At 45.1% G+C, this 26206-nt stretch overlaps 1 protein-coding gene across 5 annotated transcripts in view; it reads left to right on the top strand.

The window, feature by feature from the left end:
- AGAP3 (ArfGAP with GTPase domain, ankyrin repeat and PH domain 3) overlaps window positions 1-26206 on the top strand; it is a 447006-nt gene that overhangs the window by 104345 nt on the left and 316455 nt on the right. For all 5 annotated transcript variants that reach the window (XM_073677119.1, XM_073677116.1, XM_073677118.1 and 2 more), the window contains exon 4: window positions 17303-17388. In XM_073677119.1, coding sequence (XP_073533220.1) covers window positions 17303-17388 — 86 coding nt within the window. The remainder of the gene's footprint in view (window positions 1-17302; window positions 17389-26206) is intronic.

Raw genomic sequence — 26206 nt, 5'->3', positions numbered from 1 at the left:
TAAACTTTTGATTTTACAGTATGTAATTGTGACGATACAGCTTTAAATCCTAATTAGTCAGACGATTAGATTTGTTAAGTCAAGAGAAATACACTATCGTGTTTTGTTGACTTATAAATGTATTTGTATTTCTCTTGCTGATCAAAAAGGTCATGCTATTTGTATAACCCTGAATGTTGACCTTTATTCATTTGGGAACAATGATGATGATTTAAAGAGCCCATTGTATACCAACTATGTAAATTGATTAGCTCAAACAATGAGACCTGGTAAACCATGCACCTTTACCTCTTACCTGTGACTGATGACCTTACACAGATGTAAATATAAACAGGGATGTTTGTAGTGCTGCAAGGAGAATCATCGAGCATCAGAAAAACTTTACAAGGAGAATGAGAGACATGCTTCAGGAAAGTAGATTACTCACTACGTAGCTATCGGCAAGCGAGCAGTGAGCGTATGGCTTACACACGTCCGATCTCCAATGCATGGAATTTGTGTATATGCCCCCTTAGATCACTGCCAGCTTCACGATAGCCCAATAAGATTATTCGCTGCCACCACCGATCAGTTTTAAAGTATAATAAAGGCCTGATCAGACTCCTGCTTTCTGGTAGCGTATGGCTTCGGGGAAGGAACGATTGCAGAGCAAAAGACACAGAACTATTAAATTTTATAGTTAATCTGTAGGAAGGCGGTGTTTATGAAAAAAAAAAAATACAAAAGATTTTACAAACTGGGACAAAACAATACAGCATATAGAGTTACACAAAATAAAAGGAATTAATAGAAGAACTTATTATACCGATCGCAGAGACGATTCAGTTTAGGAGAGCACTTCGATTCACGTGTCTGTTTCGGTGAACGTGGCCCCTGCTTACACAAAAATATGTATCTCCCAGCATGAGCAAAAATCAATATTCGGTTTGCTCTTCTATGCCGAATTGGGCAAACGCTTCCCTGTTATGGCCTCACGTGGGTTGGTCCCCGCCCTTCATGGTTTTATTAAAACTCTAATTTCTGTGATATCGTCTCGCTCGATGATCTCACACGTTAGCGAGTGATGCCATATTTTTTATTGCGATTTTACCTTTCCTTAGAGATCAGACATGATCTGGCTGCAGTCCGTTATCTCTGCACTGTTGCGTTACAGCTTACCGGCAGGGCTTACAGGTATGGAAAAATATGTATACTGTTCCTTAATTAGCCCTGCCGCCAGAAATATATGCCCCATCACCATCGGTATTATAGAAATTGCGCTATTCCATATTCCCTTTTGGTGCCTGAAAGTCGCCTTCCAGTTGGTTGCAGGAGATCTCTACGTTTGGTATTACAGACATCTTCTTAGATGAGAAGCTGTCTCTAGGACCTAGCGGCTACCTCCCTCTGACAAATAGCTCCCTGGCCTGGGTGTATATATACCTGGTGTGTCTGAGAGGGAGGTGCCGGCTATATTCATTTCTACTTGTGAAGGCTTAGCAAGAGCAGTACTTCATCCTCTCTAGAGCTTGAGACCGAGTTCGCATTTGTCTGGAGTCGTCTAAAGCTAAGCATTCTCCCGATGTTTGTCTACCCTTGTTGTTTATAGTGTTTAGTGGAGATCGACTAGTGCTCATCTCCTCCCATCCCTAGCCTTAGCCATATGCCAGGGAAAGACAGGGCGAGGCACGCGTGTGGCGATTGCTGAAGAGGCAATATAGGGTTTGTAGTTGAGACAGGGTGACACTAGACCAGACTAGGAGGTCTCCACTTCCCCCTTTCCCTAATATCTGGGCTTCCTTTCCCTCTTCCCTCTGTGTTGCACTAATTCTTTCCCACACCTGGCGCGACATTTCCCTTTGAAGCCTAACAAGATGTTTCCTGTCTTCTCCTAGTCAAATACACAACTCATTCAGTCTCTGGCCCATATGTTCAAAGGTGTCTATTCGTCACACATGTCTCTTTTACTAGGAGCTCCATTTCGTATGGTAATTAGCCTGGATAATTAAGTTTGACACTTCTTATATGCACTGCCACTTTATGTAGAAACAGCTTTTTAGATTGCTAGCTCTTCTCAGGGCGAATGGGATAGGGGAGAGGGGACTGAAGAGTCTGGAGGGGAGATTTGAGAGATTTTTAACCCCTTTACCCCGGAGGGTGGTTTGCACATTAATGACCGGGCCAATTTTTCCAATTCTGACCACTGTCACTTTATGAGGTAATTACTCTGAAGCTTCAGCGGATCCCCCTGATTCTGAGACTCTTTTTTTTCGTGACATATTGTACTTCATGATAGTGGTAAAATTTCTTCGATATCACTTGTGTTTATTTGTGAAAAAAATGAAAATTTGGCGAAAAGTTTGAAAATTTTTCAATTTCCAAACTTTGAATTTTTATGCCGTTAAATCAGAGAGATATGTCACACAAAATAGTTAATAAATAACATTTCCCACATGTCTACTTTACATCAGCACAATTTTAGAATCAACATTTTTTTTGTTATGGAGCTATAAGGGTTAAAAGTTGACCAGCGATTTCTCATTTTTCCAACAAAATTTACAAAACCATTTTTCTAGGGACCACATCACATTTGAAGTGACTTTGAGAGGCCTTTATCACAGAAAATACCCAAAAGTGACACCATTCTAAAAACTGCACCCCTCAAGGTGCTCAAAACCACATTCAAGAACTTTATTAACCCTTCACGCGCTTCACACCAATTAATTGAATGTGAAAGGAAAAAATGAACATTTTACTTTTTTTCACTAAAATTTTATTTTAGACCCCAATTTTTTATTTTTAGAAGGGTACCAGGAGAAATTGGACCCCAAAAGTTGTTGTGCAATTTCTCCTGAGCACGCTGATACCTCATATGTGGGGGAAAGCCATTGTTTGGGCGCACGGCAGGGAAGGAGCGCCATTTGACGTTGTCAATGCCAAACTCGCTGATATTGACAGCGGACCCCATTTCACGTTTAAAGAGAGCCCCTGATGTGCCTAAACAGTGGAAACCCCCCACAAGTGACCCAATTTTGAAAACTAGACCCCTTAAGGAACTTATCTAGATGTGTGGTGAACACTTTGAACCCCCAGGTGCCTCACAGAAAATTATAATGTTGACTTGTGAAAATAAAAAAACAAAACATTTTTTCCACAAAAATGTTAAAAAAAAGTATTTTCACAAGGGTAACAGGGGAAAGTGGACCTCAAAATCTGTTGTCCAGTTTCCCCTGAGTATGCGGATACCCCATGTGCTGGAGAAAACTACTGTTTGGGCGCATGGCAGGGCTTGGACTTGAAGCAGTGACTTTGATGGAACGGTCTGTGGGCGTCATGTCACGTTCTCCGAGCCTCTGATGGACCTAAACAGTGGAAATGCCCAATAAATGCCCCCTTTTTGGAAGTGGTGGCTGGTTTTTGAATTTTATAATGTAGTGGAAGAAAGAGTTTCCAGTTTGTCAGGGAGCGCTTCCAGGGGATTCATTACTTACTCCAAATCTTTCAGGAATAATCCAGTTTATTTCTATACAAACAACGCGTTTCGGCTATACATAACATTAGCCTTCATCAGGTAAAATCAGAATTGTCTTTTAAGGATACATTTATATAAAATAAAAAGAGGAGGAGGAACTAATCCAACCCCTCGATCAATTTTCATCAATTTAAAACACACGTGAACTTCTAGAAGGTGTTAAGGGGTTAATTAAAAGTGAACTCTGTATTGATTTAGAAAGGGGAAAAAATCATCACTATACATTGTTCTTTCCTATTCAATAAAAAAAATTTTTTTTTCTATAAAATGAATGAAATGATTTGTGATATGACTCCATTTACTATCCTATTTACTGCTTCACTGATGAGGAAAAATATTCCTCCCGATTCTAAGGTATAACGAATTCCCACCAATAGATGAAGCAGTATCTGCCGGGATCAGATCTCATACATTTACAATACAATACTGGCGGATTTACTCCATTCAGCCCCTCGCAGTTTAGTCTCTGGGGGCTTAATTTTTCTTTTTATTTCTCCCTCCACCTCATTTACAAGGTTTGCAGACTTCGATTTTTAACCCCAAAAATGTAGCGGTATTATATGTTCTGTAATTTATCGTTGAGGCCGTCTGGGTGCAGAGTCCTCCATCTGTATATCCGGAAGGAATCCTATTTATGTTCTTTCCTGTTGGAAACATCTCCAGGGATCTGTTCAATCGAATTCTTCTTTATGTGTCAGCAGAAGGTGTCCTGATAGACTGTGGATAAGGAGCCGCCTCTGGCGTTGTGTCTGTGGCCATTCGGTCGGGTTTGGACCATTCGGGTGGTCCTCCGCACATGCTGGAGGGCACAGTCACAATCTATAACGTTTAGAACAAAGTCGCTTGTACATGTCGAATGCTGTTCTATCTGGAATATTTCCCCTGGACTCTTGGACACTATTTGCTGTTGTATATTGTATATTATGGCAGCGCTGACATTTTCTCTGGTTGCATTTATATCCTCCAGGTTTATTCACCTTTTTTGAGCAATTGTGGTTTTACATGACGTTTTCCAGTCGGCTGGGAGCTGCCATGTTCCTTATTGCTTTTCCCCTTCTTGGTGGTAATACATTTCGTAGCAAGGGATCTTGTTTTAAGATCTACCAGTGTTTTTTCAAGATTCCACATATTTTTTCGTTATCTTTATTATAGGTTGTAATGAAATTGAGCGGCCATTTCTCATCATTAGATTTCAGGTGAGATTTAGTTATATCCATGACGGCATTTTTCTCACAGTTTTTTCAGTGCTTTTTTCTCTAGTATTTTCAAGCGTTTTTTTTTCAAACATTCACCCTGAGTTTTTGCTAAGTTAACCTTACAAGCTTGTTGTATTAGGGTTTTTGGATACTTTCTTCCCCCGAAATCTGTTAGTCAGGATCTTGCTTTGTGTTATATAATCCTGTTTACTACTATAATTCTTCCATTTAGTATAGTGTGTTATAATGTAAATATCCATTGATGTCTACTTTTTTAAAATGTGTTTTTGTTACTATTTTCTTTTTCATATGTGAAATCTCTAAATCCAAGTAAACTATTTTTTCTGCGCCGATAGTGGACGTAAAGGAAATACCCCATGTGTTTTGATTCATTTCCCTCACCAGCAGATGGGCTTGTTCTATATCCCCCCTCCAGATGATTATTAAGTCATCTATAAAACGTTTATACATTATCATGTTGTCTTTGTATTTTTCTGAATTAAGTGGGGATAGGGACTCGAATAGCCCCATAAATAAATTTGCAAAACTTGGGGCTAGCCGTGCCCCCATTGCGGTACCCTGCTGCTGCAGGTACAGTGTCCATCAAACTCAAAGACGTTATGACGCAAAATGAATTGCAAACCAGTCAGAAGGAATTCTACTTCTTCATCTTCTTGTTCTATATTTGAATATAATGCTACCACATCTAAGGTTAGAAATAAAAAATTCTCCTCCCAATCCATTCCCTCCAAGAGACTAATGAGGGGGTTCGAGTCTTTCAAATATGAGGGTAGTGATGTGACATGTGCTTGTAAATGTGAATGCAGGTAGTGAGAGAATTAATCCCCGAAATAATAGGTCGTCCCGGTGGATTTACGAGGTCCTTATGGACTTTGGGGTTCTTTAACTAGAAATGTTTTCTCTCTTTTTGTTATAATTCCTTCCTCAGATCATTCAGAAATAGGTGGTATTCTTCAGAGAATCACCAGTAGGACCCTTTTCCAGTTTCTTGTAGTATTTTCGGTTGGATAGTATTTATAATCCTTCCCATCTTGGATGACAGTACCGCCGCCTTTATCAGCCCCTCTGATTATTATTTCGGTGTTCTCTTAGATTTTTTAGGGCTTCTCTTTCTTGGGGGTTAATCTTATATTTAGCATTTTTTTGGCAGTTTTTGATTTCTTACGTAGATTTTTACATTTTTTATCGTTGCTCTTTATTTTATCAATAGTATCCAACTTCTGGAAATCATCCCCTACTAGAGATACAAATGTTTCACTATAGCTCCCCCTATGATGTGTGGGATTAGAGGCAGATGGTGGTCTCGCTTCCATATGTATATAGGGGGTTTCATTTCTTATCTTTGCCGTTTGTTCCAGCTCTTTCTTATTCTTTAAAGCGATGTTTTTGTCATTTTTCCCTTTATTATGATCTTGCGATAACCAGGGGAGGAGTCCTGAGGAGATAATTTGCATATTCCCACTGCATTTTGGGGTAAGTGAAGAGTCTCCGCGAGCTCAAAGAACACTGGATTTTGGCTGTTGGAGCTGGAAAGAGGACATCAGTAAACCGCGCGCCTGCCAGCGCACGCATATTGAAGCTTTTTTCACTGTTTTCAGAACATTAACAATAAGAACATGGAAGAGTCCAGGAGCCATTTGGTGAGCTGCATATCCTGCTACATGTTCACAGACTTGCCAGTGGAAAAGCCAAACTTAACATGCCAGAAATGCAGCTTGTGTCCCTGTTGGAGGAAAAGTTGCGAAATCTAGAAGAGAGGTTAACTACCTTGAAAATCATTAAGGAAGGTGAAGAGTTCTTAGACAGAGCAGAATTATCTCTTCATGATTCAGAAAGAGAAGAAATTCGAACTGCACCTGATGAAACAGAGGAATGGAAGCCTGTGACCCAGAGAAGCCGGAGGATCGAGAGGCAGTCAGCACCCATACTGCTCAGGAACCAGTACCAGGCTCTCACGCAGGAGAACCATGAAGAAATACAGCAAGATAAGACTCTGCCAGCAATGAATAACCTTGTAAGCCCTCAGAATCCTCCTGGATGGAGAAAGAAGAATGTTGTGAAGAAAAAACGGAGAGTGGTGGTCATGGGGGATTCCCTGTTAAGAGGAACAGAGGCCGCTATCTGCAGACCAGACATAACCTCAAGAGAAATGTGCTGTCTTCCAGGAGCAAAAATTAAAGATGTGTCTGACAGGATATCAAGACTCTTCAGACCTACAGATCACTACCCATTCCTGCTAATACATGTGGGGACAAATGACACCGCAGGAAAGGACCTGGAAACCATCTGCAGTGACTTTGAAGACTTAGGCAAGAAAGTGAAAGAATTGGGAGCGCAGGTGGTCTTCTCATCCATCCTCCCAGTGGATGGCCATGGAACAATGAGGTGGAATAAGATTCTACAGGTGAACAACTGGCTACGTCGATGGTGCCGTCAACAAGGATTTGGATTTCTGGATCACGGGATGAATTACCTATACGATGGACTACTTGCTAGAGATGGGGTGCACCTTACGAAGACTGGAAAACATGTATTTGGAAGTCGCCTTGCTACACTCATCAGAAGAGCTTTAAACTAGAACAATGTGGGAAGGGAAGCAAAAGGCCAGAAAAAGCCATACAGCTGACAAATACTATTGAGATCTCTGCTACTGGAAGTGGAAAGGAAGAACAAAGACAAAAAAATCTAAATAATAAAAATATGGGAGGAAGAGAAACCAATCACAAACTAAAATGTTTTTATACAAATGCACAAAGCATGGGCAACAAACAAGGAGAATTGGAACTACTAATGCAGGAAAAGGAATATGATGTCATTGGAATCACTGAAACTTGGTGGGACGATACACATGATTGGAATAAAAGGCTAAAAGGATACAACTTATTTGCAAGAAACAGACTTGATAAACGAGGAGGAGGTGTTGCATTGTATGTTAGAAAAGCGAATATCTGCACAGAGATTGAAGCTTCAGAGACTGGGAGTTCTGTGGAAACTGTTTGGGTAAGAATACAAGGAGAGAACAACGGAAAGGACACCATTGTAGGCATTTACTACAGGCCACCTGGGCAAGCTGAAGATATGGATGAACTCTTTATGTATCAAATGACCAAGTTCTCCAAAAAATATGACGTAGTGGTCATGGGAGATTTCAACTATCCAGACATTTGTTGGGAATCTCTCTCAAGTAAAGCTAACAGGTCAAGCAAATTCTTATCCTCTCTTGCTGACTTTATCTTCCAAAAGGATGGGAGAAAACAAGGGGATCTGCTACTTTGGATCTAATCCTTATAAACAGGGAGGAAATGGTTGAGGAGGTAAAAGTGGCTGGGACCCTCGGAGGCAGCGATCATGCTATTATAGAATTTTGGATAACTAGAGGAGGAAGACATGTGAAGACTCAAACTTCAAGGTTAGATTTTAGAAAGGCAGATTTTAAGAGACTCAGAAAGAGAATAGGAGGGATCCAATGGCTGGATGTCCTTAAGGACAAAAATGTCCAGGAAGGATGGGAAATTTTTAAAAATGAGATTCTCAAAGCACAATCGTTAACAATCCCGAAAAGTAGGAAGAATGGGAAGCATTTAAGGAAACCAGGATGGATGAACACAGAACTTAAACACATGCTAAAAAGAAAGAAAGAAAGAAATGTTTATTAAATGGAAAGAGGGAGGCATATCTAAAGAAGATTATAATGCAGTCTGCAGATCCTGCAGGGCACGTATCAGGTTAGCTAAAGCTGACAATGAATTAAGGCTTGCAAGAGATGTCAAAAGCAATAAAAAAGGATTTTGGGGGTATGTCAAAAGTAAAAGAAAAGTCAAAGATGCTATAGGATTTTTACAGGATGAAAATGGAGAAATGGTAAGAGAGGATGTTGAGAAGGCCGAACTTTTTAATTCCTATTTTGCATCTGTTTTCTCTCAGAAAGAAAATGTAACATCAACTGATCTTCACTGTCCTTTTAAAGGAATAGAGGAATCCAAGTTATCTGTAAACAGAAAGATTGTGAGGGAATATTTAGCTAACATAAATGAGTTCAAGTCTCCAGGTCCAGATGAATTACACCCCAGAGTACTGAAGGAGATCGTAGAAGAAATTTTAGAACCACTCTCCATAATCTTTGAAAATTCTTGGAGAACAGGAGAAGTCCCAGAAGACTGGAGAAGAGCAAATGTTGTTCCTATCTTCAAAAAGGGGAAGAAGGTGGACCCAGGGAACTATAGGCCGGTGAGTCTGACTTCTATACCAGGAAAGATCTTTGAACAAATTATTAAACAACATGTATGTAAGTACATGGATAAGACTGAAGTGATTAACCAGAGTCAGCATGGGTTTGTAACTAACAAGTCATGTCAGACTAACTTAATTTCCTTCTATGACAGAATCACTGACTGGGTGGATCAGGGAAATGCTGTAGATATAGTATATCTTGACTTCAGCAAAGCATTTGACAAAGTATCTCACACCATCCTTATTGAAAAAATGACCAAGTATGCAATGGACCAGGCAACTGTTAGGTGGATTCATAACTGGCTTAGTGATCGGACTCAAAGGGTGGTTGTAAATGGCTTCACATCCAGCTGGATGAATGTCTCAAGTGGGGTACCACAGGGCTCTGTCCTGGGACCTGTATTGTTCAACATCTTCATCAATGATTTAGATGAAGGAATTGAGGGTAAACTGATTAAATTTGCTGATGACACAAAGCTAGGAGGGATAGCTAATACTAGAGAAGAGAGAGAGAGGATTCAAAAAGACCTAAATAAACTGGAGCAGTGGGCAGCAACCAACAGAATGTTTTTTAACAGGGAAAAATGCAAAGTACTACATCTGGGCAATAAAAATGAAAAAAGCATATACAGAATGGGAGGAATAGAGCTAAGCAACAGTACATGTGAAAAAGACTTAGGTATACTAATAGATCATAGACTGAACATGAGTCAACAGTGTGATGCAGCAGCAAAAAATGCAAATACAATTCTGGGATGTATTAACAGAAGCATACAGTCTAGATCACGTGAAGTCATTATCGGTCTTTACTCCTCTTTGGTCAGACCTCATCTGGAATACTGTGTACAGTTTTGGGCACCACATTTTAAAAAAGACCTCGACAAACTGGAGCAAGTTCAGAGAAGAGCGACCAGAATGGTGACTGGTCTGCAAACCATGTCCTATGAGGAACGGTTGCAGGATTTGGGAATGTTTAGCTTGCAAAAAAGAAGACTGAGAGGAGACTTAATAGCTGTCTACAAATATGTCAAGGGCTGTCACATTGTAGAAGGATCATCTTTATTCTCATTTGCACAAGGAAAGACTAGAAGCAATGGGATGAAACTAAATGGGAGGAGACACAGATTAGATATTAGAAAAAACTTTTTGACAGTTAGGGTGATTAATGAGTGGAACAGGCTGCCACGAGAGGTGGTGAGTTCCCCTTCAATGGATGTCTTCAAACAGAGGCTGGACAGACATCTGTCTGAGATGATCTAGTGAATCCTGCTTTGAGCAGGGGGTTGGACCAGATGACCCAGGAGGTCCCTTCCAACTCTACCATTCTATGATTCTATGATACAAAGTGTCTTTTTAGGGTAAGACGCCTTATATAGCGATTAAGATCAATAAAAAGCTCAAAATTATTGCTGTGTTGTGTGGGGCAAAGGTTTAACCCTTTACTCAAGACCTTTTCTTCCTCTTGTGTAATCACATGCGAGGACAAGTTGAAGATTTTTTGAGGATTTAGGGGAAATTTTATTTTTGAAAAAAGCCCCTTTTGTTGAGTTTGTTCTAATAAACTTGGATTTTTTATCTTTTTTGAATTGGACTCTTCTACCACCCCTGCAGCCCCTGGTACTTCTTTTCTTTTTTGGGGGCTATTAGTGTGGGGAAGAAGCTGGTTATTTGTCTTTGAGCTGCTATTATCTGAGGGGAGAAATTGATCTATAGGTGTTAAGGAGGGGGCTTGTAGGGATTTGGCTACTATTTTGGGTACTAATGTTTCTAGCAGAGGGGGAGTTTGGAGAGGGTCTATTTCATTAAGGGATGATTGAGGTGGGCCTAGAGCTTGTAATGGAGGGTACATGTGTCTCCTCATTACTATCTGTAGTAAAGATACTAAGATCAGAGGAACATTCTGCCTCATTTTTCTCAGTATCACCAGGTATTGTTATTATCAGGATTAAATATCTCGCAGTCAGGGATATTTTTTAAGGAAAATTGTGAATTAATTATAGATGTGGATTCAATATTGATATTTTCATCTCCTATATGGTTGGAAGAAGGCATAGCATTATTAAATTTTTTTGTTGTTTTATGTCCTGATTTATAGGTAAAATTTTTATTAATGACATTCTTATTTATTCTTAGATCAATGTTTTTCTCATTAGAATTTGCTCCTGCTATTTTAGAGTTGTAAAAGATTCGTAGACGATCTCCTGTGTCTCTTTGTTTTTTCGATAGACCTTCAATATTCCCTAATGGTTGTAATTATTCTTATTATTAATCATATTAGTTTTAGAATTATTTTTATTTTTATATTTTTTATCAGATGCGATTTCAAACATCTCTCCGTAGTTTTTTAGTTTTTGTTTCCATTAAATTATTTTCATACATTTGAAGGTTACGATTTGTATCCTCATTTATAGTACAATAATAAACCCATTTTTCATACTGTTGCAATTTCTCCATTAGTTGTTCACATACAGTACAGACCAAAAGTTTGGACACACCTTCTCATTTAAACATTTTTCTGTATTTTCATGACTATGACAATTGTACATTCACACTGAAGGCATCAAAACTATGAATTACCACATGTGGAATTATATACTTAGCAAAAAAGTGTGAACAACTGAAAATATGTCTTATATTCTAGGGTCTTCACAGTAGCCACCTTTTGCTTTGACTGCTTTGCACACTCTTGGCATTCTCTTGATGAGCTTCAAGAGGTAGTCACCGGAAATGGTCTTCCAACAATCTTGAAGGAGTTCCCAGAGATGCTTAGCACTTGTTGGCCCTTTTGCCTTCACTCTGCGGTCCAGCTCACCCCAAACCATCTCGATTGGGTTCAGGTCTGGTGACTGTGGAGGCCAGGTCATCTGGCGTAGCCCCTCATCACTCTCCTTCTTGGGCAAATAGCCCTTACACAGCCTGGAGGTGTTTGGGGTCATTGTCCTGTTGAAAAATAAATGATGGTCCAACTAAACGCAAACCGAATGGAATAGCATGCCGCTGCAAGATGCTGTGGTAGCCATGCTGGTTCAGTATGCCTTCAATTTTCAATAAATCCCCAACAATGTCACCAGCAAAGCCCCCCACACCATCACACCTCCTCCTCCATGCTTCACGGTGGGAACCAGGCATGTAGAGTCCATCCGTTCACCTTTTCTGCGTCGCACAAAGACACGGTGGTTGGAACCAAAGATCTCAAATTTGGACTCATCAGACCAAAGTACAGATTTCCACTGGTCTAATGTCCATTCCTTGTGTTCTTTAGCCCAAACAAGTCTCTTCTGCTTGTTGTCTGTCCTTAGCAGTGGTCTCCTAGCAACTATTTTACCATGAAGGCCTGCTGCACAAAGTCTCCTCTTAACAGTTGTTGTAGAGATGTGTCTGCTGCTAGAACTATGTGTGGCATTGACCTGGTCTCTAATCTGAGCTGCTGTTAACCTGAGATTTCTGAGGCTGGTGACTCGGATAAACTTATCCTCAGAAGCAGAGGTGACTCTTGGTCTTCCTTTCCTGGGACGGTCCTCATGTGAGCCAGTTTCTTTGTAGCGCTTGATGGTTTTTGCAACTGCACTTGGGGACACTTTCAAAGTTTTCCCAATTTTTCGGACTGACTGACCTTCATTTCTTAAAGTAATGATGGCCACTCGTTTTTCTTTACTTAGCTGCTTTTTTCTTGCCATAATACAAATTCTAACAGTCTATTCAATAGGACTATCAGCTGTGTATCCACCAGACTTCTGCACAACACAACTGATGGTCCCAACCCCATTTATAAGGCAAGAAATCCCACTTATTAAACCTGACAGGGCACACCTGTGAAGTGAAGACCATTTCCGGTGACTACCTCTTGAAGCTCATCAAGAGAATGCCAAGAGGGTGCAAAGCAGTCATCAAAGCAAAAGGTGGCTACTGTGAAGACCCTAGAATATAAGACATATTTTCAGTTGTTTCACACTTTTTTGTTAAGTATATAATTCCACATGTGGTAATTCATAGTTTTGATGCCTTCAGTGTGAATGTACAATTTTCATAGTCATGAAAATACTGAAAAATCTTTAAATGAGAAGGTGTGTCCAAACTTTTGGTTTGTACTGTATATCAGTGGCTTTTATGGCTAACTGTTTGTGTACTAGGAGGGACCTTAATTCATATGAGCATTTATCTAAAATCTCTTTCCATTTATCTGAAAAATCTGTATCATTCGAAAAAGTACTTTCAAAATGAATCTCTAGACCCTTCGGTATAATTTTTCGATCAATACCGATACTCAAAAAATCAGCATCAAGTTGATGTCTTATCTCGGTCTTCATACTTTTCTCAAAGCCGGAGAACAGATTTCTAATATTTTTTTTAGTCTCGAAGTCCATGTCATTGTGTGCAGGTATTGAAGTCATGTCCACACTTAAATTTGTTGAAGTGATAGAGGCCAGTGATATTTTCACAAGGGTAACAGGGGAAAGTGGACATCAAAATCTATTGTCCAGTTTCTCCTGAGTGCGCTGATACCCCATGTTTTGGAGAAAACTACTGTTTGGGCGCATGGCAGGGCTCGGAAGGGAAGCGGTGACTCTTTGGAATGCAGACTTTGATGGAACGGTCTGCGGGTGTCATGTCACATTCTCAGAGCCCCTGATGGGCCTAAACAGTGGAAATGCCCAATAAGTGCCCCCTATTTGGAAGTGGTGAGTGATTTTTTAATTTTATAATGTAGTGTCATACGTCAGCTGTGTAGTGTTCATCAGGTTGTCATACGTCAGAAATTTATTTAATAGTCCATGGAAGTATGGTACCTTTTGAAGCAGTCTTTCAAACACAGGCCAGGTTTGGCGGGGCAAGTGTCACATTGATAAATGGTGTCCTTGCGTATTCCCCTTAGGGTTAGGGTTAGAGTTACACACTCGGCACCTCTTTTGTGACTTACCTTTTTTTCCGCTGTGAGGGACCTCTCCCGGGAAATGCTGGCCCGGTACAATTCTCGGTCCTTCAGTTCCGGAAGTACTGAGGCCCGCTCCATCACCGCTGCCAAATATCAGGGCCTTGATAACGGTCTCCTGGAAGTGAAGATACGACATAGAAGTCTGGCCTGCACATCGTGATAGAAGGAAAGCGTTGTGCATTGCCATCTGTACAATATGCAGGGCCAGCTTCTTATACCATACCTTGGCCTTTCTCAAAGCACTGTACGGCTGGAGGACTTGATCAGAGAGATCAACTCCCCCCATGTATTTGTTGTACCCCACTAGATAATCTGGTTTGCCAACCTGTGTAGTGGAACCTCGTACAGTGCTGAGGGTGCTGCCATCACCATGTATGGTGGTCAAGAGAAGGACATCCCTCTTGTCCTTGTACTTGACCATCAGCTGGTGGTCGCTACATTGGGCTCTGCTCTCATCCCTTCTGAGCATCTGCCCAATTAGCGTCTTTAGGAGGCCTCTCTGATTTTTGCAGACAGTACCGCAGTCTGCGGTACGTCGCGCAGAGAGGGACTTGAAGAGAGGGACACTGGTATAAAAGTTATCCACGCTCAGGTGATAACCTTTATCCTGCAGTGGGTACACCAAGTCCCACACAATTTTCCCACTCACTCCCAGAACAGGGGGGCATTCAGGGGGTTCAATCCGGGAGTCCTTCCCTTCGTAAACTCTAAACTTGTGAGTGTACACTGAGGTACTCTCACAAAGTTTATACAGCTTGATTCCGTACCTTGCCCTATACTGGGCAGGTACTGCCGGAATCCAATCCGCCCCTTAAAAGCAATTAAGGACTCATCCACACAGATGTCCCTTTGGGGCATATACACTTCAGCAAACTTGTTGTTGAAGTGTTCGCCCAGCAGCGTCTCGGTCGGCCTGGGCCCCGGCGCCCAGCAGCGTCTCGGTCGGCCTGGGCCCCGGCGCCCAGCAGCGTCTCGGTCGGCCTGGGCCCCGGCGCCCAGCAGCGTCTCGGTCGGCCTGGGCCCCGGCGCCCAGCAGCCTCTCGTTCGGCCTGGGCCCCGGCGCCCAGCAGCCTCTCGGTCGGCCCGGGCCCCGGCGCCCAGCAGCCTCTCGGTCGGCCCGGGCCCCGGCGCCCAGCAGCCTCTCGGTCGGCCCGGGCCCCGGCGCCCAGCAGCCTCTCGGTCGGCCCGGGCCCCGGCGCCCAGCAGCCTCTCGGTCGGCCCGGGCCCCGGCGCCCAGCAGCCTCTCGGTCGGCCCGGGCCCCGGCGCCCAGCAGCCTCTCGGTCGGCCCGGGCCCCGGCGCCCAGCAGCCTCTCGGTCGGCCCGGGCCCCGGCGCCCAGCAGCCTCTCGGTCGGCCCGGGCCCCGGCGCCCAGCAGCCTCTCGGTCGGCCCGGGCCCCGGCGCCCAGCAGCCTCTCGGTCGGCCCGGGCCCCGGCGCCCAGCAGCCTCTCGGTCGGCCCGGGGCCTGGCGCCCAGCAGCCTCTCGGTCGGCCCACACGATCCTGATTACTCACTATGTAGCGATCGGCAAGTGAGCAAAAAGCATATGGCATACAAACCTCCGGATTCCAACGCATGGAATATGTGTATATGCCCCTGTACGGTCACTGTCAGCTTCACGATAACCCAGTTAATCTTATTCGCTGCCACCACCGTCACAGTTTGAACTATATTACAGGCCTGGTCGACGCCTGCGTTCTTGTAGCGTATGACTTCGGAGGAGTGTACGATTACAGGAAAACAGAAACTGAACTATTACATTTTATATTTAATCCAAAGGGGAGGCAGTGTTTATGAAAAATATACAAGATTTTCAAATGGAGACAATACAATACATCTGCAGTTACACAAAATAATAAGGATTTAAGAAGAACTTACTATAAGATCGCATAGACTATTCAGTATAGCTGGAGGGGGCTCCCCACTTTGATTTGAACATTATCGAATGTGATCCTTTTGCTTAACAGTCTATTCAGTAGGACTATCATCTGTGTATCCTCCAGACTTCTGCACAACACAACTGATGCTCCCAACCCCATTTATAAGGCAAGAAATCCCACTTATTAAACCTGACAGGGCACACCTGTGAAGTGAAGACCATTTCCGGTGACTACCTCTTGAAGCTCATCAAGAGAATGCCAAGAGTGTGCAAAGCAGTCATCACAGCAAAAGGTGGCTACTGTGAAGACCCTAGAATATAAGACATATTTTCAGTTGTTTCACACTTTTTTGTTAAGTATATAATTCCACATGTGGTAATTCATAGTTTTGATGCCTTCAGTGTGAATGTACAATTTTTATAGTCATGAAAATACAGAAAAATATTAAAATGAGAAGGTGTGTCCAAACTTTTTGTCTGTACTGTACGTGCTGTGTAAAATGACGAATTTAAATAAAATAAATGACGTGGGCTCCCGCCGATTATTTATAACCAGCAGAGGGAAAGCCACTCCCTGGAGGATGATATTACTAGCCAGGAAAAGGGACCATTAGCCAAAAATGTTTCCTGGCTATTCATAATAGCTCACAGCTATTTTATTAGCGTTTACTAGCTAGATTACAGGGGGACCCCAGAAAAAAATGACGTAGGTTCCCCTATAAATTCTAACCAGTAAAGGCTAAACAGACAGCTGCGGGCTGATATTAATAGTCAGGGAAGGGGACATATGGGTTCTGTTCTTTTCCAAGGATAATAACATCAGCCTTCAGCGGCCCCAGAAATGGCGCATCAATAAGACGCGCCAAATCTAGCACTTATCCTCGGCTCTTCCCACTTGTCCCACTTGCCCTTGTGCGGTGGCAAGTGAGCTAATAGGGCTCGGGTTTATGTCAGTCTTGTATTGACAGCTGACATGAAGCCCAGGGGTTAGTAATAGAGAGGCGTCTATAAGACGCCCCCATTACTAACCCCATAGTAAGTTTGGAAATAAACACAGCATGAATGAAATCCTTTATTTGAAATAAAAGTCAACACCCTTTTTAAGTATAAATTAAAAAACAAAAAAACACAGTTATACTCGCCTAACGCCTAATCTATTAAAGTCAATATCCCCTGTAAAAAAAGAAACAAAAATAATAAAAAAGCAAATTTACACTCCCCATAACACCTGATCCAATAAAGCCATTATCCCCTGTAAAAAAGGGGGGTGTGCAGACTTAAACACATTATTTTACATTTGTTTTTATTTTCCCCTCAAAATGATTTCCGTTTCTCAATGGATTTGTACAGATTGTGGTCGACATTAAAGATGACGAAAGTTCTGAAGTGTTTCCGCTTGGTAGGATTTACTTCCATGACTTTTTATACCCGCTGTATAGAACTATGGAAGCGTCACCAGGTGACCCAGACGGCAGTCTTGGTTTTCAGACTTTTGTATTATATGGTTGTCACACTTTATCCATCCTATTTCAGGTGGAAGATTTAAGAAAGAAATTGTGGTTGATGGACAGAGTTATCTCCTGCTGATCAGAGATGAAGGGGGACCCCCAGAGATGCAGGTACCCCTACCCTGTGTGTACAGTGTGGAATATATGTATGTTAGTCTGTACATTAGTGTATAATGTGTGTACAGTTGTGTATAATGTGTCCAATGTTGTGTATGTGTGTACAGTTGTGTTTATTGTGTATGTCACGGTTAACAGCCGAGGGATCGCGCAGAACCCACCACTGTTACCACTTTGTCAGAGATGGCACTGGAGAGATCCCACCGCTGCCACCAGTTTGTCATGGGAACGTAACTCCCCTGCCCCCAATCGTCAGGTCACTTACGTAATTGGCTGCCGAGTGATGGACGAGAAGGCGGCTGCTTCCGCTACTAGGCCGGTTATTGGGGAACGAACAGTGAGCGTATGGTATATACACATCTGATTCCAACACATGGAATATATACAAGTGCATCTCACTAAATTAGAATATCATCAACCTTGTGGTTTGGGCAGCATGAATTGAGTGGCAGATCCCTTTAAGAAATAAAAGTTTAAGTTGTGTTGACAGTTCATTCTGTGAATGGCAATTATATACAAGTGCATCTCACTATATTAGAATATCATCAAAAAGGGACACTCCTATATTATATAGAGTCATTACACATAGAGGGATCTATTATATAGAGTCATTACACACAGAGGGATCTATTATATAGAGCCATTACACACAGAGCGATCTATTATATAGAGTCATTACACACAGAAGGATCTATTATATAGAGTCATTACACACAGAAGGATCTATTATATAGAGTCATTACACACAGAAGGATCTATTATATAGAGTCATTACACACAGAAGGATCTATTATATAGAGTCATTACACACAGAGGGATCTATTATATAGAGTCATTACACACAGAGGGATCTATTATATAGAGTCATTACACACAGAGGGATCTATTATATAGAGTCATTACACACAGAGGGATCTATTATATAGAGTCATTACACACAGAGGGATCTATTATATAGAGTCATTACACACAGAGGGATCTATTATATAGAGACATTACACGCAGAGGGGTCTATTATTTAGAGTCATTACACGCAGAGGGATCTATTATATAGAGTCATTACACGCAGAGGGATCTATTATATAGAGTCATTACACGCAGAGGGATCTATTATATAGAGTCATTACACGCAGAGGGATCTATTATATAGAGTCATTACACGCAGAGGGATCTATTATATAGAGTCATTTCACGCAGAGGGATCTATTATATAGAGTCATTACAGACAGAGGGATCTATTATATAGAGCCATTACACGCAGAGGGATCTATTATATAGAGGCATTACACGCAGAGGGATCTATTATATAGAGGCATTACACGCAGAGGGATCTATTATATAGAGTCATTACACACAGGGATCTATTATATAGAGTCATTACACGCAGAGGGATCTATTATATAGAGTCATTACACACAGAGGGAAGTACTATATAGAGTCATTACACACAGAGGGATCTATTATATAGAGTCATTACAGAGGGATCTATTATATAGAGTCATTACAGAGGGATCTATTATATAGAGTCATTACCGAGGGATCTATTATATAGAGACATTACACACAGAGTGATCTATTATATAGAGTCATTGCACACAGAGGGATCTATTATATAGAGTCATTACACACAGAGGGATCTATTTCACGTGGTTATTTCTGTTAATGTTGATGATTATGGCTTACAGCCAATGAGAACACAACAGTCACTATCTCAGTAAATTAGAATACTTTATAACAACAGCTTGTCGTCCTCCTGAAATGTCTGTTCAGTAAATGCCTCAATACTTGGTCGGGCTCCTTGTGGATCAATTACTGCATCAATGCGGCAATGTGGCATGGAGGGATCAGCCTGTGGCATGGAGGGATCAGCCTGTGGCATGGAGGGATCAGCCTGTGGCATGGAGGCGATCAGCCTGTGGCATGGAGGGATCAGCCTGTGGCATGGAGGGATCAGCCTGTGGCATGGAGGGATCTGCCTGTGGCATGGAGGCGATCAGCCTGTGGCATGGAGGCGATCAGCCTGTGGCATGGAGGCGATCAGCCTGTGGCATGGAGGCGATCAGCCTGTGGCATGGAGGGATCAGCCTGTGGCATGGAGGGATCAGCCTGTGGCATGGAGGCGATCAGCCTGTGGCATGGAGGCGATCAGCCTGTGGCATGGAGGCGATCAGCCTGTGGCATGGAGGCGATCAGCCTGTGGCATGGAGGCGATCAGCCTGTGGCATGGAGGCGATCAGCCTGTGGCATGGAGGCGATCAGCCTGTGGCATGGAGGCGATCAGGCTGTGGCATGGAGGGATCAGCCTGTGGCATGGAGGGATCAGCCTGTGGCATGGAGGCGATCAGCCTGTGGCATGGAGGCGATCAGCCTGTGGCATGGAGGCGATCAGCCTGTGGCATGGAGGGATCAGCCTGTGGCATGGAGGCGATCAGCCTGTGGCATGGAGGCGATCAGCCTGTGGCATGGAGGCGATCAGCCTGTGGCATGGAGGGATCAGCCTGTGGCATGGAGGCGATCAGCCTGTGGCATGGAGGCGATCAGCCTGTGGCATGGAGGCGATCAGCCGGTGTCATGGAGGGATCAGCCTGTGGCCCTGCTGAGGTGTTATGGAAGCCCAGGTGGCTTTGATAGCAGCCTTCAGCTCGTCTGCATTGTTGGGTCTGATGTCTCTCATCTTCCTCTTGACAATACCCCATAGATTCTCTATAATAGATCCTCTATGGGGTTAAGATCAGGCGAGTTTGCTGCCAATCAAGCACAGTGATACTGTTGTGTGTAAACCAGGTATTGGTACTTTTGGCCGTGTGGACAGGGGCCAAGTCCTGCTGGGGAATGACATTTCCATCTCCATAAAGCTTGTCGGCAGAGGGAAGCATGAATTGCTGTAAAATGTCCTGGTAGACGGCTGCGCTGACTTTGGTCTTGATAAAACACAGTGGACCTACACCAGCAGATGACATGGCCCCCCAAACCATCACCGATTGTGGAGACGTCACACCAGACCTCCAGCAGCTTGGATTGTGGCCTTTCCACTCTTCCTCCTGACTCTGGAAGTGTGTCAATGACTGCCTTCTGGACATCTGTCATGTCAGCAGTCTTCCCCATGATTGTGGACCTTTTTAATCGCTTAGGAAGCCTTTGCAGGTGTTTTTGTTAATTATTCTAATTTACTGAGATAATGACTTTTGTGTTTTCATTGGCTGTAAGCCAAAATCCTCAACATTAACAGAAATAAACCCGTGAAATATCTACTGTAGATTCATTACAAACAGAGTGATCTAATATAGGAGTTTCACTATTTGTATTGAAGAACTGAAATAAATTCACTTTTTGGTGATATTCTAATTTTGTGAGATGCACCTGTACTTCCATTTTGGCTGTGCAACATTTTATAATTTCACAGAATTCAGCCTTCATCCTTCATAATGCTTGAATCTTCAAGATGGTATAAAGTGGATTAATTTACTAGAGCTAATAAATTAACCTAGCAACATTTTGTTATGAAGAATATTAATATATTTTCTATTCTAATAAACTGTAGTGATGTATGAGGATTCTAAGAGTATGTGTCATATACTTACAGTGAAGGAAATAAGTATTTGATCCCTTGCTGTTTTTGTAAGTTTGCCCACTGACAAAGACAGGAACAGTTTATAATTTTAAGGGTCGGTTAATTTTAACATTGAGAGATAGAATATCCCAAAAAAAAATCAAGAATATCACATTGTATAAATTAGATATTTTTTTTTGCATTTTGCAGTGAGAAATAAGTATTTGACCCCCTACAAACCATTATGAGTTCTGGCTCCTACAGAACAGTTAGACGCTTCTAATCAGCTCGTTACCTGCATTATAGACAGCTGTCTTACATAGTCACCTGTATAAAAGACTCCTGTCCACAGACTCAATCAGTCAGACTCAAACCGCTACAACATGGGCAAGACCAAAGAGCTTTTTAAGAATGTCATTGACAAGATCATAGAGCTGCACAAAGCTGGAATGGGCTACAAAACCATAAGTAAGACGCTGGGCGAGAAGGAGACGACTGTCGGTGCAATAGTAAGAAAATGGAAGAAATACAAAATGACTGTCAATCGACATCGATCTGGGGCACCATGCAAAATCTCACCTCGTGGGGTATCCTTGATCAAAACTGCGTCCCCTCTAGAATACCCTGACAGCTGCCGCAAAACTGTGTCCCCTCTAGAATACCCCGACAGCTGCCGCAAAACTGTCCCCTCTAAAGTACTGCGACAGCTGCCGCAAAACTGCGTCCCCTCCAGAATACCGTGATAGCTGCCGGACGACTGCGTCCCATCTAGAATACTGCGATAGCTGCCGGACGACTGCGTCCCATCTAGAATACTGCGATAGCTGCCGGATGACTGCGTCCCATCTAGAATACTGCGATAGCTGCCGGACGACTGCGTCCCATCTAGAATACTGCGATAGCTGCCGGACGACTGCGTCCCATCTAGAATACTGCGACAGCTGCTGGACGACTGCGTCCCATCCAGAATACTGCGACAGCTGCCGGACGACTGCGTCCCCTCCAGAATACCGCGATAGCTGCTGGACGACTGCGTCCCATCTAGAATACTGCGATAGCTGCCGGACGACTGCGTCCCATCTAGAATACCGCGATAGCTGCCGAACGACTGCGTCCCATCTAGAATACCGCGATAGCTGCCGGATGACTGCGTCTCATCTAGAATACTGCGATAGCTGCCGGACGACTGCGTCCCATCTAGAATACCGCGATAGCTGCTGGACGACTGCGTCCCATCTAGAATACTGCGATAGCTGCCGGACGACTGCGTCCCATCTAGAATACTGCGATAGCTGCCGGACGACTGCGTCCCATCTAGAATACCGCGATAGCTGCTGGACGACTGCGTCCCATCTAGAATACTGCGATAGCTGCCGGACGACTGCGTCCCATCTAGAATACTGCGATAGCTGCCGGACGACTGCGTCCCATCTAGAATACTGCGATAGCTGCCGGACGACTGCGTCCCATCTAGAATACTGCGATAGCTGCCGGACGACTGCGTCCCATCTAGAATACTGCGATAGCTGCCGGACGACTGCGTCCCATCTAGAATACTGCGATAGCTGCCGGACGACTGCGTCCCATCTAGAATACTGCGATAGCTGCCGGACGACTGCGTCCCATCTAGAATACTGCGATAGCTGCCGGACGTCTGCGTCCCATCTAGAATACCGCGATAGCTGCTGGATGACTGCGTCCCATCTAGAATACCGCGATAGCTGCCGGACGACTGCGTCCCATCTAGAAGACCGCGATAGCTGCCGGATGACTGCGTCCCATCTAGAATACTGCGATAGCTGCCGGACGACTGCGTCCCATCTAGAATACCGCGATAGCTGCCGAACGACTGCGTCTCATCTAGAATACTGCGATAGCTGCCGGACGACTGCGTCCCATCTAGAATACCGCGATAGCTGCTGGACGACTGCGTCCCATCTAGAATACCGCGATAGCTGCCGGACGACTGCGTCACATCTAGAAGACCGCGATAGCTGCCGGATGACTGCATCCCATCTAGAATACTGCGATAGCTGCCGGACGACTGCGTCCCATCTAGAATACCGCGATAGCTGCCGGACGACTGCGTCTCATCTAGAATACTGCGATAGCTGCCGGACGACTGCGTCCCATCTAGAATACCGCGATAGCTGCTGGACGACTGCGTCCCATCTAGAATACCGCGATAGCTGCCGGACGACTGCGTCCCATCTAGAAGACCGCGATAGCTGCCGGAGGACTGCATCCCATCTAGAATACTGCGATAGCTGCCGGACGACTGCGTCCCATCTAGAAGACCGCGATAGCTGCCGGACGACTGCGTCCCATCTAGAATACTGCGATAGCTGCCGGATGACTGCGTCCCATCTAGAATACTGCGATAGCTGCCGGATGACTGCGTCCCATCTAGAATACTGCGATAGCTGCCGGACGACTGCGTCCCATCTAGAATACCTCGATAGCTGCCGGATGACTGCGTCCCATCTAGAATACCGCGATAGCTGCCGGACGACTGCGTCCCATCTAGAATACTGCGATATCTGCCGGACGACTGCGTCCCATCTAGAATACTGCGATAGCTGCCGGACGACTGCGTCCCATCTAGAATACTGCGATATCTGCCGGACGACTGCGTCCCATCTAGAATACCGCGATAGCTGCCGGACGACTGCGTCCCAACTAGAATACCGCGATAGCTGCCGGATGACTGCGTCCCATCTAGAATACTGCGATAGCTGCCGGATGACTGCGTCCCAACTAGAATACCGCGATAGCTGCCGGATGACTGCGTCCCATCTAGAATACTGCGATAGCTGCCGGATGACTGCGTCCCATCTAGAATACTGCGATAGCTGCCGGATGACTGCGTCCCATCTAGAATACTGCGATAGCTGCCTTACGACTGCGCCCCATCTAGAATACCGCGATAGCTGCCGGATGACTGCGTCCCATCTAGAATACCGCGATAGCTGCCGGACGACTGCGTCCCATCTAGAATACCGCGATAGCTGCCGGACGACTGCGTCCCATCTAGAATACCGCGATAGCTGCCGGACGACTGCGTCCCATCTAGAATACCGCGATAGCTGCCGGATGACTGCGTCCCATCTAGAATACCGCGATAGCAGCCGGACGACTGCGTCCCATCTAGAATACCGCGATAGCTGCCGGACGACTGCGTCCCATCTAGAATACCGCGATAGCTGCCGGACGACTGCGTCCCATCTAGAATACTGCGATAGCTGCCGGATGTCTGCGTCCCATCTAGAATACCGCGATAGCAGCCGGACGACTGCGTCCCATCTAGAATACCGCGATAGCTGCCGGACGACTGCGTCCCATCTAAAATACCGCGATAGCTGCCGGACGACTGCGTCCTATCTAGAATACAGCGATAGCTGCCGGACGACTGCGTCCCATCTAAAATAACGCTGTAGTGCCGGCGTCCCTGCCCTCTGCTAGGCAGGGACGCTGTTCCCCTCACCGCTCTGCTCCGTGCCCGGCGTACCTCTCCCGCTCTGCTGGCAGCGTGCGCTCCTTCCCGGCCACTGTGCTTAGGGCGCGCGCGCGCGCGCCCTCCCTCCCTCTTAAAGGAGCCACGCGCGCCGTCCTAAGGAGTCCCCGGCCAATGGCCGGAGGACTTTACCATATATAAGGCACCTCCTCCAAAATGGAGGTGCCCGAGCAATGTTGTTGCACCGTTCTACTCTGCTTCAGCCCTCAGGTCCCGTTGCCAGTTACCTGCCAGATTCCTGCCAGCTTGCTGTCCTAATCCTGCCTGATTTCCTGTTACCTGCCTGCCTGCCTGAGGTCCGACGGTCTGCCTTACAACTCCGGTCAGTCTGTCTAAGGACCAACTTGCCCGCTCACCTGGGAGCGCACATCAGCTACCTGCCTGCTTGCCTGAGGTCCGATGGTCTGCCTTACAACTCCGGTCAGTCTGTCTATGGACCAGCTTGCCCGCTCACCTGGGAGCGCTTCTCCGCTACCTGCCTGCTTGCCTGCCCGGAGGCTCCGCTGTCACGTGCTGTGACCACCAGCTATTCCAGACTCTTGCCCGCTCACCTGGGAGCGCTTCTTCGCTACCTGCCTGCTTGCCTGCCCGGAGGCTCCGCTGTCACGTGCTGTGACCACCAGCTATTCCAGAGACTCTTGCCCGCTCACCTGGGAGCGCTTCTCCGCTACCTGCCTGCTTGCCTACCTGGAGTCTCCGCCGTCACGTGCTGTGACCACCTGCTATTCCAGAGACTCTCGCTTGCTCACCTGGGAGCACACATCCTCCATCTGCCTTGCTAGCCTACCTGGAGGTTCAGCCATCACAGGTCGTACCTACCCTTTACCTAGAGACTGCCCCGGTCACTTGCCGTGACCTCCAGCCCGTTCTTCCAGAGACTGCCCCGGTCACTTGCCGTGACCTCCAGCCCGTTCTTCCAGAGACTGCCCTGATCACTTGCCGTGACCTCCTGCCCGTACACCCAGAGACTGTCCCGGTCACCTGCTGTGACTGCCTGCCTGGTCGCCACCCGCTCCCTTACAAGGACCGCTCCCTTGTATAGTAGCCCAGAGGTTCCGCCTCCCAGACCCGTTACAGTTTGCTCGGGCCATGGAACCCGGTGGCACCAAGCTCCCTCGCTCTCGGACCTGTGTCATGAACTGTCCCGTCAAAGGTCCCAACAGGAGTCCATCCTGGGTCACCTGCGGAATGTCAATACTCGCCTGGACACTCTGACTGTTCCACCAACAACCTCCGCCAGTGCCATGTCTCGCAATCCGGCAGCTCCGCTGTCCACTAACACCATGATATCCTACCCCGGACCTCGGCTTTCTGCACCTCCTCTCTTCGGAGGCGACTCAGCCCAGGCTCGGGGCTTCATAAATCAGTGCACCCTGCACTTTGAACTATTGTCCCACCAGTTTAACTCCGACCGCGCCAAAATTGCATTCATCATGTCCCATCTCACCGGGGAGGCCCTGGCCTGGCTAAATCCTCTATGGGAGAGAGGAGACCCCCTGGTGTCCAACTTGCCTGCTTTTCTCACGGCTTTCCGGAAAGTCTTCGACGAACCCGGACGGAAGACCTCATCCGCATCATCGTTGCTACGCCTCCGTCAGGAAAGTCTCACCGTGGGCCAATATGCCATACGGTTCCGTACCCTTGCCTCGGAGCTGGCCTGGGATAACGACGCTCTGGTTTCCGTCTTCTGGGAGGGTCTGTCCGGCCGTATTAAAGATGAACTTGCCGGTCGGGACATTCCTACCACT

The sequence above is a fragment of the Phyllobates terribilis genome, unplaced genomic scaffold (genome assembly GCF_046119375.1).
Source record: "Phyllobates terribilis strain yellow unplaced genomic scaffold, ASM4611937v1 Scaffold_4__5_contigs__length_816908805, whole genome shotgun sequence".
Classification (NCBI taxonomy): domain Eukaryota; kingdom Metazoa; phylum Chordata; class Amphibia; order Anura; family Dendrobatidae; genus Phyllobates; species Phyllobates terribilis.
Note: the sequence above shows the minus strand (reverse complement) of the source record. Positions and strands in the feature narration are given on the sequence as shown.